The following is a 17,434-nucleotide window of genomic DNA, read 5'->3' as shown; positions in this document are numbered from 1 at the left end:
GATATCAACGTTTTTCTGTTATGCAAATTAGATCAGTGATGACGTCATCTTGTTTGCAACTGAAAATGGTAAAATACTGAATAAACAATATCTCTAGGAATATTGAAGCAGTGTTCTTGAAACTTCGCACCACCAATGTACATCACAAAAGAAACAAAAGGACACCCTTAGTGCTGTTGCACAACACTTTTGCCGCTGGTGCTGTCATAATAAAAACTGAAATTCCCAGTTTTTGTCTTAAACCAAGAACCATCTACCCCACCCAATCTAATGATGGGAGTTAAGACAATATGGGAACTATGTCTGTTCCAAGTAGGACAATTTGTCTCACTTTAGAGGTTGCAAATGGGGATATTTAGTTTTTTGACAGAAAGAGACTCGAGCTGAAAGAGTTGCTATGGCAACAGCATTAAGGGTGTCATTTTGCTTCTTTTGTGATGTACATTTGTGGTTCCAAGTTTCAAGAACATTGCTTCAATATTCCTAGAGATATTAGTCCATGGGCCAGACCACTTTTCGGTACCAAACCTAAGGACAAAACCTAAGTGTTTTCAGCTGATACTACTGCACGAGGTGTTTTCAAATTTGTATGATAACCTTTCTGAATGAGTAGCTTTGCGTTAGATTTTTTAATCTAAAATTTTGCAAAAAATGGCTTCGGCATGGAAACGAGGCTCAGAAGAAGATCCTTTAAATATATGGTCACGATTGTTTTACAGTACTTTAGATAGTTGAAAAAAAGGAAAACATTTGTATTTCTCCTCGAAGTTGTTAGAAGTAGAAATTTGTGTCAGGATTACATGAAAAACTAAAAAACAACCAATGGTGTCATTCACATTACATCATGGGAAAATCTAAGATGGCGGCATTCTTGACAGGTGTGTAGGGCTAATTTGTGCTAAAATTTTGGTTCCTTATAGAAACGAGAAATGTTCTCAGGGGATAAATAAACAGTGAGCATTTAGGTAAACATTTAGAGAAATCAGTTAACTAAATATTAAGCTGATAGTGTCGATTTTTGACGAGAAACTTACAGACCCTCGAAATATACGAAAGGTGTAGCAGTAGATGACATAATGAGAGATTTTGAAAAATATGGAGTTTGAAATGCATCAAAAGGAAAATGATATTAAATAATAGTTTTTCTTTGATATGAGGGTCATTTCATACATTGCTAAAGATGATTTCATTCATATATAGTGACTAAGCTAATTTACAATGACCAGTGCGGATGGTCTTTTGTGCTGCTTTTGTTGTTTATATAAAATCATTTTTGGTGAAGAACGAACACCTGAATAATTAAATACAAACTTCAGCCCTTAAATTAAACCAGTTTAAAAATGGCTTTTTGAAACCTTTAAGTCTTTATATTGACGTAGAACCTTGCATGACTGAACAGTTGGCACAAAAGGAGGAAATGTGATGCCTGAAGAACAAAACATAGATCAAAAGTGATCACGTTCAGAACAGAGTAGTTGTGCATGAATTATTCACTGTACTGACGATGATACGGAACTAGTTAGACCAAAGGATGAGGAGTCCTGAACTACACTTGTAAGAGGCGAGCAGCTGCTGTTCGTAAACACAAACACCTTGATATTGCCAAGACATTAAATGAAGGAGAAATTCCAACATTTACTATCAAAGAAAATGCCGTAGCATGTTTACCATGAAAAAGCTCTTGGAAACAATTTCAGAGCAGCAAGCTGAACTGACAACCAACAACCAACGGCAGCTAAGAGGACCTCGATCCAACAGTCCCCTACCACCAGCACAACTCATGAGCATGTCTGCATATTCTGTGAGAAGAAGTATCTTAAGGAACAAGAAATCGGGAACCCTTGGAACAAGGCAGAGATTTGTGTGCAGATCACTCAATTAGAAAATCAGCCATGGAAAAGAAGGACCGCAGGATTCTTGCAATTGTGTCGCGTGAAATCGTAACAGCTGAAGCTTGTTACCACAGGATATGCTACAAGGGCTATACCAGGACTGAGGCAAGTCCCACTGGGGCTTCCGATGGCTATGGTGAATCGCTGAGAAGATGAGTATGCTAATCTCAAGTCAGAAGCTTACCAGATGCTTACATCAGATGCTTACATCAGATGATTACATCAGACCGAATGTTCTTGCAAACGAGAAAATAGTCAGATTGACTGAAATGACAGAACTACTTATATTGTGCGTATCTCATGTCTTTGGTTGTTGAAGAAATCAAGTTATCCACAAAGAAGCACACCAGACAGAATCTCCAGGCAGAATTTGGCAATGTCCTCTTCTTTGAAGATTTGTTAGAAACCACCGGTGTCTTCAGAGTTCTTGCCAATTTGACTCACTTCATGTAGTCAAATACATAACAACCCTTCTTCTGGAAAAACAGGACAATGCAAGCCAGTCTTCTCGGAGCTCAAATATACACCAGGCTATTATTGACATTCGCAAAGCTATTCAAAGAACAGGAAACAAGATGTCATAGTCTCCACGCCCTTCAGATCTTGCTAAGATCGCAATGAATGTTCCCAAAGAGCAGGGTTCGTTCTTGCAAACATATCTGACTGAATAAAAAGAGTGCCGGGTCAGATAAAAACTGTCATCCAAGAGTGCAGAGGTTGATGAAATCCTTCGCCCAAGATCTGATGTTTGGAGTGAGCAGAGGAAAGATTAAGCCATCCAAACAGATCCCTCTTCCCTATGCTGTGAAGTCCCTGACAGATAACGTTGAACTCATCCAAATGCTTAATCGTTGCGGCCACGGAATTGCCTATTCCCAGCTTGAAGAAATCAACACTGTACTGTGCCTTAAGAAAATGACATCAACAAGTGAAATCCCATTGCCAGATAACATCCAGCCTCATGTTGTCACTACTTTGGCATGGGAAAACATTGACCGCCTAGATGAAACGTTATCGGGTGAAGGAACATCGCATAGAGTAAATGGAATAGTGGTGCAGGCGAGGCATTTCGGACCACAACTTCCCCTGGAACCATCAACGCAGATAATTCAGACCAAAAAGAGGAGTGTCGAGGCACTGGATGCAGAAAATCTTCCCATTTACAATGCAGAAGATGGTTGCGGTCCTCGTTCTAGAAGATTTGTAGACGTTACCTGCCAAAAAGCTCTTGAAAACGCACGAAGAGAAAACCTTTTTTAAATGGGTCTTAGTGTGACTACATGGAGACGCATCCGAACACAAGGTGCTGCAGTGGAGAAAACTCCTTTTGAATCCAAAGAATAAAAAGGCCTTCACAGAGTTTGTGGTAAAGGGGTGGAGACGGGATTAATACAGAACAAAGTTGACAGGCAAAGTCACTTTTCGTGCGAAAGTGACTGTTGCGAGGTTACCTCACAAGCTGCCAATATACTTGAAGAGCTCAACTCCACACAGGAAGAGGCTGATACCAGGCTTATTCTACATGCAGCTCATGCAGCTGAATCAGGCTACAAGGTGGTGGCTGTGGCATCCGAAGATACAGACGTATTCTTGCTTTGCCTGGCGTTTAATTGCTTTATTCAGCATCCGTGTGTGTAAAGTGTGGAGCACAGACATGAACTAGATATGTCAGTATCTGCAGTGTGGTGGCAGCCGTAGGAGAAGAACTTTGCAAATGCCTAATTGGTATGCATGCTTTCACTGGTTGTGACACAGTGAGTGCCTTCGATGGAAGGAAAAAGATAACAGCCCTATGGCTTGTTAAGCAACAGACATCTTACCAAGAATTGTTTAGGTAGCTGGGGATGGAATGGGTTCTATCAGATATGCTTTTTCAGAGCCTTCAAGAGTTTAAATGTAAGCTCTACTGCTCTCAACCAAGAACTGGTAACATTGATGAGCTGAAGTACAGGTTATTCTGCACCAAGAAGGGTAACATCGACTCCACCCAATTACCACCTTGTGTTGACTGCTTGTTCAAGCATGCGGCTCACGCAAACTTCCAAGCAGCCATTTGGAAGCGAAGTCTGCAAAGCTGCCAAGGGACACTACCCCCATTGGTTTTGGCTGGCACGAAGACGGTGTTCACTTTGCCATTGACTGGATGAGCGGTGATCCAGCCCCTACAGCCGTGCTAGAACAACTGTCTTGCTCGTGTACAAGGTCATGTCAACTTCCTACCTGCAGTTGCCTGGCAAATGGTTTGAAGTTCACGGATGTGTGCAAGCTATTAGACCATGACAACAGATGTGAAGATTCTCTCGAGGAGTTTGTCTCAGATGACAGAGAAGAAGATGAAGAAATCTAACTTTAATTATCAATGTAACACATGTACAAGCATTTTCTTATATCCTGAATAATTATTCATGTTTAGCATTTGGCAAGTTTAGCCATGGAAACCATCCAGGAACAATTTCTTTAAGTTAAAACTACGTTGTTGACATAAGCTCTGAAAACGTTTGAGATTTTCAATAACTAAACACCAGTGTATGTAACATGATTGTATTTGACCAAAGTAATCACATTTGTACCAGTTCTATCCGTTCAGCCCAACCGAGTCATTTGCAATTGATCACGTGACAAGCCTGGTATAGCTACTCATTTGACATGGTTATCATATACCAAACTAAGCAAGAGGAGTCAATGTAGTTTAGAACGAGCATTCGAAAGTAACCAGTGCAATTTACACGAGCACTTTCTTTTTTTTCACATTTTCCGTCTTATTGTTCATATTTATAATTTGACAAGTGTTGCCATGGAAACCATTCAGGGATAATACCTATAAGTCATATATGAGTTATTGGAATTAGGTCTAAAAATCACGTGATAATCCTAGTAAAGCTACTCATTTGGCATGGTTATCATACACCAAAATAACCTAGAGGAATCAATGTTGTTAAAAATAAGTGTTAGAATTTGTCCCTCGTTTTGGTACTAAATGGCTCTTTCCAGGGTCCTGGCCCATGGACTATATTGTTTATTCAGTATTTTACCATTTTTAGTTGCAAACAAGATGACGTCATTACTGATCTAATTTGCATAATAGAAAAACGTCAATATCTCTAAAACGAAAAAAGATATTTCAAAAAGAAAAATGCCATTCTTCTGTATTTTGAAAGGCCTTTCAAATAAGCAGAAAACATTTTTCATGTCATATGCACTTTAACCAGAGGAAAACGTTTTCCTCACACACAGCTTGGAGTCCGAGTACGAGTGGATGGGAGGTTTCAGATCATGCGACTCGTACAACGTTCAGTTTTTGTTTTGCCATCCACCATTGTGTGACCTGTGTTGTTAGTTACTTCAATTTTTAGGCTGTTCTCATCGCTTGTTTGCTGTGCTCTCATTTTCTTCTGGTTACGATGACAAAAGATAGTTCTCGCACGAAATCTACAACTGCTAAATGGCTTTAACCTTACAAAAAGAGCCCAACAGATTGTTCTACTTAGTGAAGTGCCGATGATCATGCATCTGATTGTAGTTCTTGTGGCAAGTCAAGTAGGAGTAGTCATACACGTTCTTCGTTCCCCACACCTCTTCAGAACCACCTGACTGGGTGAAGGAGCTTCTTAAGCAGCAGCAAGCCAACACTGCAGAATTGAAGTGCTTGCAGAGTGAAATGGCGAGCTCAAAATCTCAGAGTGCTCAGAAACCCCATGTGGCAGTTTCACTTCATTGGTAACAAGAAACAGTACCATCTAAACAATGAAGTATTAGAACAAACTAACTAAGCACTAGCAACGGCTGATGGTGAAGAACACACTCAAAAACTCACTGAAGGTAAGGATTTGCTCCTGGAAAGAAACAAGCACCTCTTACTCAAGCTGAAAAGTACAACTGGGATATGGTCATCTGCTATACTGCCAATCCACTTGCTAACAACTGATGATGAAAAGAAGATACGGAAGGCCATTAAGGAAAGCAAACAGTTAGGGGAGGGGAAGAAAAGAGCGGCTTCCTGTAAGGTTCCCAGGGCTAAAGGAGTTATTCCATGTTCTTCGGAAAGGAGGGCCATCCACGAGAGCAGAATTGTGAGTTACGCGAGGCCATTAGTGGCAGGAAAACAAAGTCAGCCATGTGACGAGTGGTCTGCGTGTTTTCGTTGCTTCAAGCCAGGGACTACCATGCTGCAAATGTCCAGAGTGGAACAGGAGCTGTTGAGTAGTCCCCAGGCAGCTATCGACAAACAGAACATTTAGTAGACGATTGGTCAACCAGCCAGTTGATTAACTTCTTGCTGCTACACCATGCTGATGTCAGCAGTCCACAGCTGCAATTCTTGGCTTTCAGTTTGGACTCTATCATGTCATTGTCCCAAGTTTTTTAAGGTTACTCCAAACCTTTGCAGGGCTACTTTTACCAAATTTTCTTTTTCTCCAACCAAATTAAAGTTCATTATTTAAGGTAACATTTTCAAAAAATGAAAGTAAAATATTAAAACATGCACAAGTTATTGGGAAAAAAGAGATTTTTTAATAAAAGTCAATAAACTGTCCAGGTGTCATAAAATTTTCCCCAAAAGGCATGGACTCCTCAGCGACTTTTTCGCAGCAAACGGCTAAATCCAGAGATCCTGTGTCAAATACTTTCCTTGTAATCACACTTCAGCAATTGCTCTTCAGTTCCTTTTTGCTTTGTTGCATATCGCTTTCCTTCTGTTTTGCCCATTATTGCTGACCACTGGCCTAAAATGTGTGTTCCTAAAACGTGACTGTAATGTAACACTATTGCTTTCCCGCGAACCACAAGTTTGCATACTGTGAATGCTAGGAGTTCTGTTATTTCATTGGCTGGGGGCTTTTCGAGCTCACATATCCCTCTGAGAAGGTGCGACATGAAATGAATCAAGAGTATGTAGAATCGATGGTTTTCTGTGAAATTTGGCCAGAAAGTTCACTGGTTGATAAAGACAAAAGGGTGTCAGCAAATTCTTTTATTTTAAATTCTTTTCTCGTGATGGCTGCTAATGCAACACCTTACGCAAATCTTTCGATAGTGGACCTTGACAGATCTATAAGAAGATAACCAATAGAAATAAAAGAAAATGCTGACACCCTTTGAGAAATTGATGCTTTGTGATTAACACTGCACAGTTATTTTACATTTGATACCTGATTAATTTGCTGAAACTTCATTCGGTCGTTTTGGCATCGATGGCTTCTGCTGCCTTAGAAAAGCAGTCAGCAAAACAGAATATAATTTTAGCACATTCTACATTTCATAACCTTTCCACTGATATATAGTTTGAGGGGGTTTCCATGAAAACAGTGTGCGTACAAATTTTTTTCTGGAGGATATCCGCAAAGGTTTGGAGTAAGTTCATCGTTTTGCCTTTCAGTGGTATCAGCTGTTTTGGCTCCTAAGCCCTGTTATGGGCACTAAGCTGTTATGGTTTCCTTTAATCCATCTGTTATGGACCCAAGTTTCACAGTGTTTACATGCATGTGGATCTACTCCTCCTTTATGCAATGTGTGCTAACTATATTTTTCCCTGTTCTTATAGCTTTCATCATTGTGTTGCAGTTGTACAACCCATGGTGGAGGAGGTCATCTTTCCAGCTGAGTTTCATGCAGATCATTTTGACCATTCGAAATTGAGAGAGCTAGCAAAGGCATTTTCAGCTGTCTTTGGTTTGAGATCTGGCTGCTACAACAGTTGCTACCTATCTGCATGTGTATAAATCCTGAAGGTCATGGGCCGGTTGTCACGGGAAGATCCTGTGGTCTTTATGCTGTACATCGTGTCTCTCATTGAACAGACCGGGTCATTGTCTTTGGTGAATTCTGCAGTGTACATCGTGAGGGTTCACAATAAGGTACGTTGTGAGGGTTCTGGGTTCACAAAAAGAGTGGTTATCAGAAGCTGAGTGAGTATCTGAAAGTGAAGCAAGTGATGAATTGCCAGGTGAATTGTTGCTAGACTGGCTGAGCATAAGGAGCCACTACATCTGCTGCTCTGGTGCGGAAAGTGACCATTTCCTTTGAGAAGGGTAACCTTGGTGACCTTTACCAGGCAGCCTTGTTTCGCTAGGTTTCCTTGGTTTTCTTTCATGGGATGACTTGCACCATTTGTCAGTAGACAGTTTTCATTTTGCTGATTCCCATGTAGCTATTTATCTGGAAAAATGAAAGAATGACCAGTTCCGCAAAGGATTGTGGGTTTTTGTAGCACATTGCAGTACACCCCAATTGTTGAGAATTGTAAACCACTCCCAGGGATTGGAAAGGCCATGTGCCATGCGCATAAAGCTACGAAATGGCGCATTATGAAAGTACTTACTCGGCTTTCAATGCACCCTAGCCATAGAACAGCTAGTAAAATATACAAGATTTTGTGGAAAGGATTTTCATTTGTGAAATTTCTATTGCAATGATGAATAAACACGCGAGAAATCACAATGTATTTGCTCTTTAATTAACGTTATAAAATCGATTGCTTTGTTTTCATCCCCAGACCCTTTACTCGGACTCTGCTCAATCCATGTGCTTTCTGTTTTCAATGATAGGATCAGCTGATTTGAATATGTTTTGCGTGCTGTAATTAGCCAAATAATATGCCTCTGAAAGTGAAAGTTTCAAAATTGGACAAGACTCAGAGATTGTTGCCCTTTTGCACAATGAATGCCGAGTCCGCCACAACAAATTGTGATCCTGAAAACAACAATGAAGACAAAGCTTCCAAGCCTTCTAGTTCAAGGAACTTTATTTGTCACTCTAAATCCAAAACTGAGCATGTCTCAGTAATGTTGATGTCAGACCTGGGGTGAGTATCGTCAAAGTTAAGTTTACTCTAATTTGTATTAGCTATATTCTGTGACTGTACACTTAAAATGTGGCTAAATATGATTTAGGCAAAGTTAGACTCGAACCAATGCAGTCAGCGGTTTCCCTTTTACAGTACATGACTTACAGGGCGGCCCTCTGGAGATTTGCAGAGCTGTTGCAGCACATTGCATTGCTCGTACTGTGCTGCCAGCTGATCGTTGCTGATCATTTGCTTTGTATTTTGGTGAATCTTTGCGGATTCTCGCCCCTTCCCGTTCCTCCCTCTTGGTTGCTGGTCTCTGTGTAAGTATGAGTCAGGTAAATTGTTTCCACTGATTCATTCAGTGTGACGGTGCCAGTTAGCGGCTGCTTTTGGGGGTGGTTCCCACTTCCAGGGTTGCCATGGATACCTCCCCTTCCGCTTACGGCTTCTGCTCCCTGCTAACCTTTCAGGCACCAGTTCCCAAGCTCATCTATTTGTGATGAGTTTAACCTAGCTTGAAGTCCAGTAAAAAGTATAAAACAACAGTAATCACGAATTACGTATCGTTTGTCAAAATTTTTTTATGGCCCATTTATCCTAATGGTCCAAACTTTTCATAAATGGCCCATAACTTTCCAATGCCACAGACCATAGACTCATTTGCCTGTTTTGCCTTCCCAATCCCTGCACTCTAAAGGCTCTCCTTTATTTCAATGCATGTTGCATACCAAGAGAGGAGTCTGTCTACAGAAAGAGGTTATGTCTTAGAGTTGGGCAAAATGGCTGATCAAGAAGGAGCTAGGCAAAGAAGCTCTGGAACCCACAAAGTTTGGAATCCATAGCCTACATCAAGAAGGAGCTTCTGCAGCAGTGGCTCATGGTGTGCCAGACAGACTCTTCCACAGACATGGAGGGTGGCGAAGTGAGAAGACTCGGAACAAATATAAAAATGAGTCCTTACACTCACTTCTACTTGTTCCAAGTCAATTAAAGATGGACATTGACGTTGCATTTGATTATACGTTGTTTATTCCAACAGCTTGTTTTCGTGTGTTGAGTTGGACATTCAAGGAACTAAATTTCCATTGTTACATATCTACTTTTGCCATCGAAATAGTTAGTTGTACATGTATAATGAGTACTATGCATTGATTTTCCTATATTCTGTGCTCTTTGTATTGTACAGTTGCAAGGTTTGGCTTGGCATGGCTCCCAGCTGTGTGTAAGAAGTGTGGTTTTCTGCTGGCTGAGGAACAAATGAAGCAGAAAACACTTCTCACACATGGCTGAGAGTCTGAGTACAAGTGTATGGGGGGGTTTCAGGTCACAAGGCTTGTACAAGGTTCAGTTTTTGTTTTTCCATCTACATGACATACCCCACCCACCCACCCATGAAGTATTTTTTTGAGTCTATTCAGTTGCAGTGAATTTATTTAAGAAGCAGTGAATTTATTATCTGACCACTTTTTTTGTGCCACTGTAAGACAGTTATGTTGTCATGTTAAGGTCAGGTTGCGTGGTTTCGCTTGGCATGGCTCCCAGCTGTATGTGAGAAATGAATATTCATTTTTACTAATGGTACTCACAATGCATACACTCCTTGAAAGGTTTTAAAGGACAAAAGAGCCTGAAGGCCTGAATTTCTCAAGGACCGTTCCACGGTAACATTGCAGAGTTTCTTTCCTAAGAATATCCAGTTTAATTGTAATGATACCACATTACATAGGCGTTGTGTTATGTCGCTTACTTTAGGTTTTAAGAGTCCCTGTCCATAAATATAGAAAATAACTTGGCAAGGGTCGAAAATTCGATTTCGCTCATATTTTTATGGTAGATGGGCTAGGGCATGACAAAAACTACTGGATAGTTTTTTTGGCAAAATATCCTTTTATTTCAAAGAAATATGCAAATTACCAAATTCCGTTAAAATCGTCATTTGACGCACCATTTTATTAAACAAGTTAAAGAGCCTCGCATGCAAAACCACATCATTCTTCCATCTTTAAAACACTCAAATATTTGTGTGCAATGTTTAAATGTGTACTGGGTTGATTTTAGGGAATGTTGTGGTTTTTGTTGGCTGCAAAATAATTTAATTTCGAAGACATGTATTTTATTCACTTAAAAGTACTTCGTAAAAATAATTGATTTTCACCATGTGTTAAACCTTCAAATCGATTAAGCTTCTGTTGGTTGAATCGCAGAAGGATGGTCTACAGATTCCTGTAAAAATTTCTTTGGGCAAATGATTGTGAGTGGCGCGAGAGCTTTACAAAGTATGTTAAAAATGCAAATATTTGACCATCCGTCATCAAATTTCAATTTACAGGTTAGACTTATATTTTAGCACGTGCCATATGTCTTGAGCTATATTAGGTTGAAATAGACACAGAGCTGATAATTAAATGTTCTAACCTTATTTGCTGTAAAAGGTAGGTCCAAGAGCCGATTAGACGTGTTTCTGTCACCATTTGTCGCACATAAAGCAGAAGTTTGCTTTTGTTTACACAACGTTTGATGTACATCGCCAACGGTCAACTTATTCAATGGTTGAATACCATGAATCTATGACCCTCTTTCAACACATGATCACCACTTCATCTAAGTCAAAAACGGCTAAGTGATTTGTAGATAGTTGCTTGCTTTGCACTACAACAAAATATTAGGTTTGATCATCGTTTGATCTATTGCTGCTTGAATCCTTGCTTGCAGCGGTTCCTTGTTAGTTCATCACGCAATGCTGTCATCCCATTTTAGGGGGTAGGGGTAGGACAATTTATATCCTAATACATAAGGATCCATAAGGCTTGGAACCAGCAGGAGCACACAATCTTGTTGAGTGGGAAGAGATGAAATTAAGAAATGAAAAGAATGAATGGTTAACCATTGCCCCTGTTGTCATCTTTTACTAGACTACCGCTACCTACATGTCCTGCGTAAATACTACGCTAAACTGGTACCTACAAGTAGGTCTTTTCGAGCTGTGCAATTATTTTTAATTTACATATAATACAGTGGGCTACCCTCTGGGAAATGGGAGGTGGCCAGGTTGGCCGCTTAATAGAGGTTGGTGAAACTTGAATATTTTTTCACTATCAGGTTATAAATTTCTTAGTGAACATGGAGTCAATTCAAAACAATCATTATAGATGTCATCCTCAGAGACCCAGGGGCAGTTAGTGGGGGCAAGGAAAAAGTCTCAACGGGTGAGTAAAAAGTTTGGGCGAAGACCCATTTAGACTTTTTCCCCACCCCCACTAACTGCCCCGGAGTCTCCGAGGATGATGTCCATCATGATTGTCTTGAATTGACTCCATGTTAACTAAATTTGTAACCCGATAGTGAAAAAATATTCAAGTTACACCAACCTCTATTAAGCAGCCAACCCTTATTAAGCGGCCACCTCCCATTTCCCGGAGGGTGGCCCATTGTATTATATGTAAACCAAAAATAATTGCACAGCGCGAAAAGACCTACAGTAGGTACGGGTTTAGCGCTACAGTATTACGGACTGGAGGGCATGTAGGTAGTGGTGGTCTAGTAAAAGATGACAACACGGGCAATGGTTAACTATTCAATCTTTTCATTGCTTAATTTAATCTTTTCCCACTCAACAAGATTGTGTGCTCCTGCTGGTTCCAAGCCTTATGGATCCTTACGTATTATATTATTGTCCTACCCGTACCCCCTAAAATGGGATGACAGCATTGCGTGACGAACTAACAAGGAACCGCTGCAAGCAAGGATTCAAGCAGCAATAGATCAAACGATGATCAAACCTAATATTTTGGTGTAGTGCAAAGCAAGCAACTATCTACAAATCACTTAGCCGTTTTTGACTTAGATGCAGTGGTGATCATATGTATCGGAAGAGGGTCATAGATTCATGATATTCGACCATTAAATAAGTTGACAGTTGGCTCTTGGACCTACTTTTTACAGCAAATGAGGTTAACACATTTCGAAATTATCAGCTCTTGTGTCTATTTCAACTTAATATAGCTCAAGACATATGGCGCATGCTAAAATATAAGTCTAACCCGTAAATTGAAAGTTGACGACGGATGGTCAAATATCTGCATTTTTAGCGTACTTTGAAAAGCTCTCCCGTCGCTCACAATCATTTGCCTAAATAAATTTTTACAGGAATCTGTAGACCATCCTTCTGCGATTCAACCAACAGAAGCTTAATCGATTTGAAGGTTTCGCACATGGTGAAAATTAATTATTTTTACGAAGTACTTTTAAGTGAATAAAATACATGTCTTCGAAATTTAATTATTTTGCACCCAACAAAAACCGCAACATTCCCTAAAATCAACCCAGTACACATTTAAGCATTGCACAAAAATATTTGAGTGTTTGAAAGACGGAAGAATGATGTGGTTTTACATGCGAGGCTCTCAAACTTGTTTAACAAAATGGTGCGTCAAATGACGATTTTAACGGAATTTGGTAATTTGTATATTTCTTTGAAATAAAAGGATACTTTGCCAAAAAACTATCCAGTAGTTTTTGTCATGCCCTAGCCTATCTACCATAGGAACATGAGCAAAATCGAATTTTCGACCCTTGCCGCGAAATTATGAATTTGTCTTATTTTTACAGGCAGCCACTCTTAAGTCAATTAATGGTCTCGCTCCTTCATACACCTCAATCTTTTTCAAGCTATGCATCACATACTATAATTTAAGATCTAATAGTAATGTGCAGCAATTTTCGTATAATAGTCGTTATCTACATAATTTTCTTATATTGTTTCACACTATCGGAACAATTTGCCAAACTGTGTTAAACAATGTGAGACCATTGCTCGTTCTCATAAATGCTTTAGGTATAAAGTGGAATTTAAAGGGTGCACTTGTAACCCCTGCTTGTAAATCTCTTTTAAGGATTAGTATTTAAAGTTTTACTAGCATTTTAATACCTCATTTTTGTAATTAGTTCTTAGATCTTATTTATTTGTTGTCGAGCGTTTTTAACATGAGCCTCTGGCTCGGAAGATTGTGCATACACTTCCCACGTTTTTGACATTAAGTAAACTATTACCATTACTACTACACCTGGCCTGTTATGGGTTAGGGGTTACATGGGTATATTTGAAATTTCAAAAAAATATTCAAAAATCTATGTTTCTTACCACTTGCATTAGAAACACATTTATTGTACTTCCATTGGATAAAAGGCCGAAAATTGGCACCAGTCCCTCATTTCCAAGGAACATCTCTCAGATTTCAAGAAATGGTCCATAAATAATCCAAAATCCCTGACAGGAAATTTACAAAGATAGAACAACTTTTTTTATGCTGTACATTTTGTACATGTATGTATTTCTTTGCACATAGTTTTTGTATGATTTTAAAAAATAAATTAAATATTGTTATCGGACCTAATTAAAATGGTAAAGTGAGATGAAAGATTGGCCAGTACCTAGCTGTTTCGGTCAGCTACTTGCTCTAACGCAGGGGTTCAATAACAGCTGGGTAACGGGTAGATCTACCCGCTTGTAATGAGCGGACTACCCGCTTGTAGTTGTCCTGGGTAGCCATACACAAATAACTAAGACCAGATAATTTCCTCGCAGCTAAGGATTCTCTTCAAGAAATTTGGCGAAATAAGTCTTCTGTTATAGGTAACGAAAAAGAAAGGTGAAAGAAACAACTTTCTAGTCACTGTGTTAACCCAGCCTTTTGGACCACAAAAGATAAAGGAAAGTGTAGCCTAACATTCAGCTGAAATCGAGAGGAAACTGGGACTAAGCATGAATAAATGTAATCGTTATTAGCATATTTCATGCCAGCGTCAAAACAAAAGAGGTCAAAGAAGAATGATTCTTCGCAAGGTTAGTTGGGTATATATATATTTATTTATTTATTTATTTATTAACAATTACACTACTTACAAAAAAAAATACAGTACACTACTTACACTACTTACAACCCAATACTACATTTTTACACACAACAGAAAAAAAAAGAAAGAAAGACTACTTACAAAGGATTAGTTGGGTATAGTGAAAGGGACACATTTTGGTGTTTAAACTTTAATATTATGCTTCTTTTCGTGGTGAAATATGATGTACCGTTCATGAATTGATTTGAATACGAAGAATTAAAATACCACACATTATCAACCTTGTCTTTCTAATTGATTGACTTCTAGGAACAACAACGCAACATAATAAATAGGCCTCGAAACACAGGAAAATGCATCCGTGAGAGTCTAGAATTTCAAAATTTCCCAGGGGAGCATGCCCCCAGACCCCCCTAGTTGGGAAGGGCCTCCAGGCCTTCCAAGAAACTCCCCTTCTGAGCCAAAAATTATTACAACCCCTGCCTAATGACTGCATCGATTAGAAAGTATGAGAGGGTAGAGCAATTTTGAATTTCCAAAGCCAAAGTGGGGGACGGGGGGGTTAAAGTATGGATGCCATCCATGGTTAGGTATGGATTGTTTCTAGAATCGCCCATTATTGCAGATGTAACAGACCTGCCAGCTTGAAATCATGATTCTGCCATGACTCTCACAAATATTTCTAACGTTTCCCTCACAAGACTCCCAATCTCACTGTCGTGTCTGCTTCTTAGGCTTTTATCATTTTAGGTTTATGACAGTTATAAGCACAACACTTTTTACAATAATCAGCCCTAAAAACAAGTACCAATTGAAAAGCACTCATAAGTAAATGAATTTTCAATTTAAAAATCGTACTCACATTGGGAAAATTAATTGTCTGTGGTGGTGGACTTGCACTGGAGCCTGGTCTGTAATTTCTTTGACCCCTGAAGAACACAGAATCAAGATATAAGCTTAATGAAAATTAGCTACTTGATCATTCCTGGTAATGAAGATTCTAAACATAGTGGGGAAATTTGTAAAGCTGTCGTCCGGGTTTACACAACTAAAGCTCTTCACTTAGCTTTTGCATTGATGTAAATGATCTTGAACATGTTACGTCTTTTAAATCTATAACCCGTAGCCACAAAAACTCCCGGAAATACCAGTGATGAACGCAGAGAACACTTTTATGATCGCCCAGTTCAAGCACCAAAGACCGGCCGGCCTGTATGATATAAGCTGGATAAGACACGTTTCCAGATTGTCCGCATAATTTAGTCCTTCCACACTGAACTTCTCCACTAATTTTTTCGTTTAATGCTATAAGTTCAAGTGTAAAAGAGAAATCACGATAACCGAATGGTCACCATAAACTAAACTGAAAAAGGTTTGATTGTAGGAATCGAATGTGTTGTCTTTATATCGATTGATCACAAATAATACTTTCCCAAAACTTCACTTTGGTGAAGTCTAGAGCGCAAAAATCATTTAAGTAGCTTTAATCGTTAACCGCTTCCTTAAACAACAACTACATTACACGCACTAGCAATTTTAAAAAGTTGAAAACTACGAAGAAAAGGCAGGTTGTAATTCGTCTTCACAAAACATTGCATCATGGGCAATAATAAATTCCCAGTTGCTCAACACTGAAAAAATTTTTCTTCATCGAGCGAAACGTAACGGCCCGATTATGTAATAAAATAACAGAATGTTAAAAGCAATTTATAGAAGTTTTTCTAACTTCAAAAATAATTACCTGCCGCTTCCTCCACGACCTTTGCGATGTTTCGTAAAACTCATACTTGAGGAAAGTTCGCACTTGGCGTTCCATGAGTTTCACAGCAACATATTCGCAGAGAAAACGTGTATGGCGTGCACGATTTTAAACAACAGACAAGAAACCTAATTCACTGATCGTGGCATTGACCATGGAAAGGTTTCTAGGCAGTCATAAGGAAGCGACTGCTGTTATTTCCTTTCCTTTCCTTTCCTTTCATAGGATCCTGCGTAGCTCGGCTCCCGCGCTACTCTTGGTCCTACTGATGAACTAGAGAGAATTTGCTGTTTCATCGTTTAACAAGATTGTCGGATCGAGGTGCCAAGGGGAAAGTGGGCTTGAACAACATCATTTTCAGTTAAACCTGATGCAAAATCTTGGTTATGGATTGTTCAGTAAGAGTGTTCGAAAGCCAATATTCTCTTTTGTATATTGAAAATGTCTCGTGAGATGAAGAGCAAAGTTGCGGAGGTCTCAAGCTTGGAAAGGATTTAATTACGCATTTTAACCTTTTTTTAACACTAGAGGCATACACTTAAATGATATCTACCCACATATAGAAGGAATTGGAATCTATAATTCAAGAACAACAAAACTAACGAAAAAAAAAAACGATCAAGACGGACCTTATAACTTTTTAACGTCTCGAAATTCTCAATACCATGCAAGAGAGTTGTACTCTTGATTTCCCAACATGCACTCGGCCCCTCCTACACGGAAGAACACTAGCCCCAGCCCTACCCCGGCAAGGTTGTAAATGTAAATTGTATTGAAATTCATAGTGGTCATGCACTAAGCTATACAAACACTAAGCTTAGCTAGTTTACAGGCATGCCACTGAAACAGAGGAAACAATTTTAAAATAAAAACAACATAGTTAAAAATCCCAACTGGTAGGAAGCAGACCAGTTGGCCATTTAAAAAACGTGACCGAGGATTTGAACTCGGGACCGGGTCTCCGAGGATGTGGCAACACGCACAGAGAAAGACGCGGAAAGAACAGCCGGCGTTAACAGCCGCTTTGAGGTGTTCGCTTCGCAAAATTGTATTGGGCCTTTTTACCGATGCCACACACTATCAGCAACTGTTCGTATTTTTCGTATAAACAAAATATTTGTATGAAGACATGATTGATCATCG

General features: G+C 39.4%; 1 protein-coding gene across 1 annotated transcript in view; it reads right to left on the bottom strand.

The window, feature by feature from the left end:
* Positions 1–16,558, bottom strand: part of LOC110045195 (uncharacterized) — a 74,172-nt gene extending 57,614 nt beyond the window's left edge. Inside the window, exons 1-2 of the mRNA XM_089280063.1 lie at positions 16,274–16,558; positions 15,395–15,461 (exon numbers count right to left, since the gene is read on the bottom strand). Coding sequence (XP_089136189.1) covers positions 15,395–15,461; positions 16,274–16,317 — 111 coding nt within the window. The 5' untranslated portion in view covers positions 16,318–16,558. The remainder of the gene's footprint in view (positions 1–15,394; positions 15,462–16,273) is intronic.
* Between the last annotated feature and the right edge of the window lie 876 nt (positions 16,559–17,434).

This window comes from Orbicella faveolata, unplaced genomic scaffold (assembly GCF_042242905.1).
Source record: "Orbicella faveolata isolate gen_17 unplaced genomic scaffold, um_ofav_v1 contig_47, whole genome shotgun sequence".
NCBI lineage: Eukaryota > Metazoa > Cnidaria > Anthozoa > Scleractinia > Merulinidae > Orbicella > Orbicella faveolata.
This window is presented reverse-complemented; position numbering and strand designations above follow the sequence as displayed.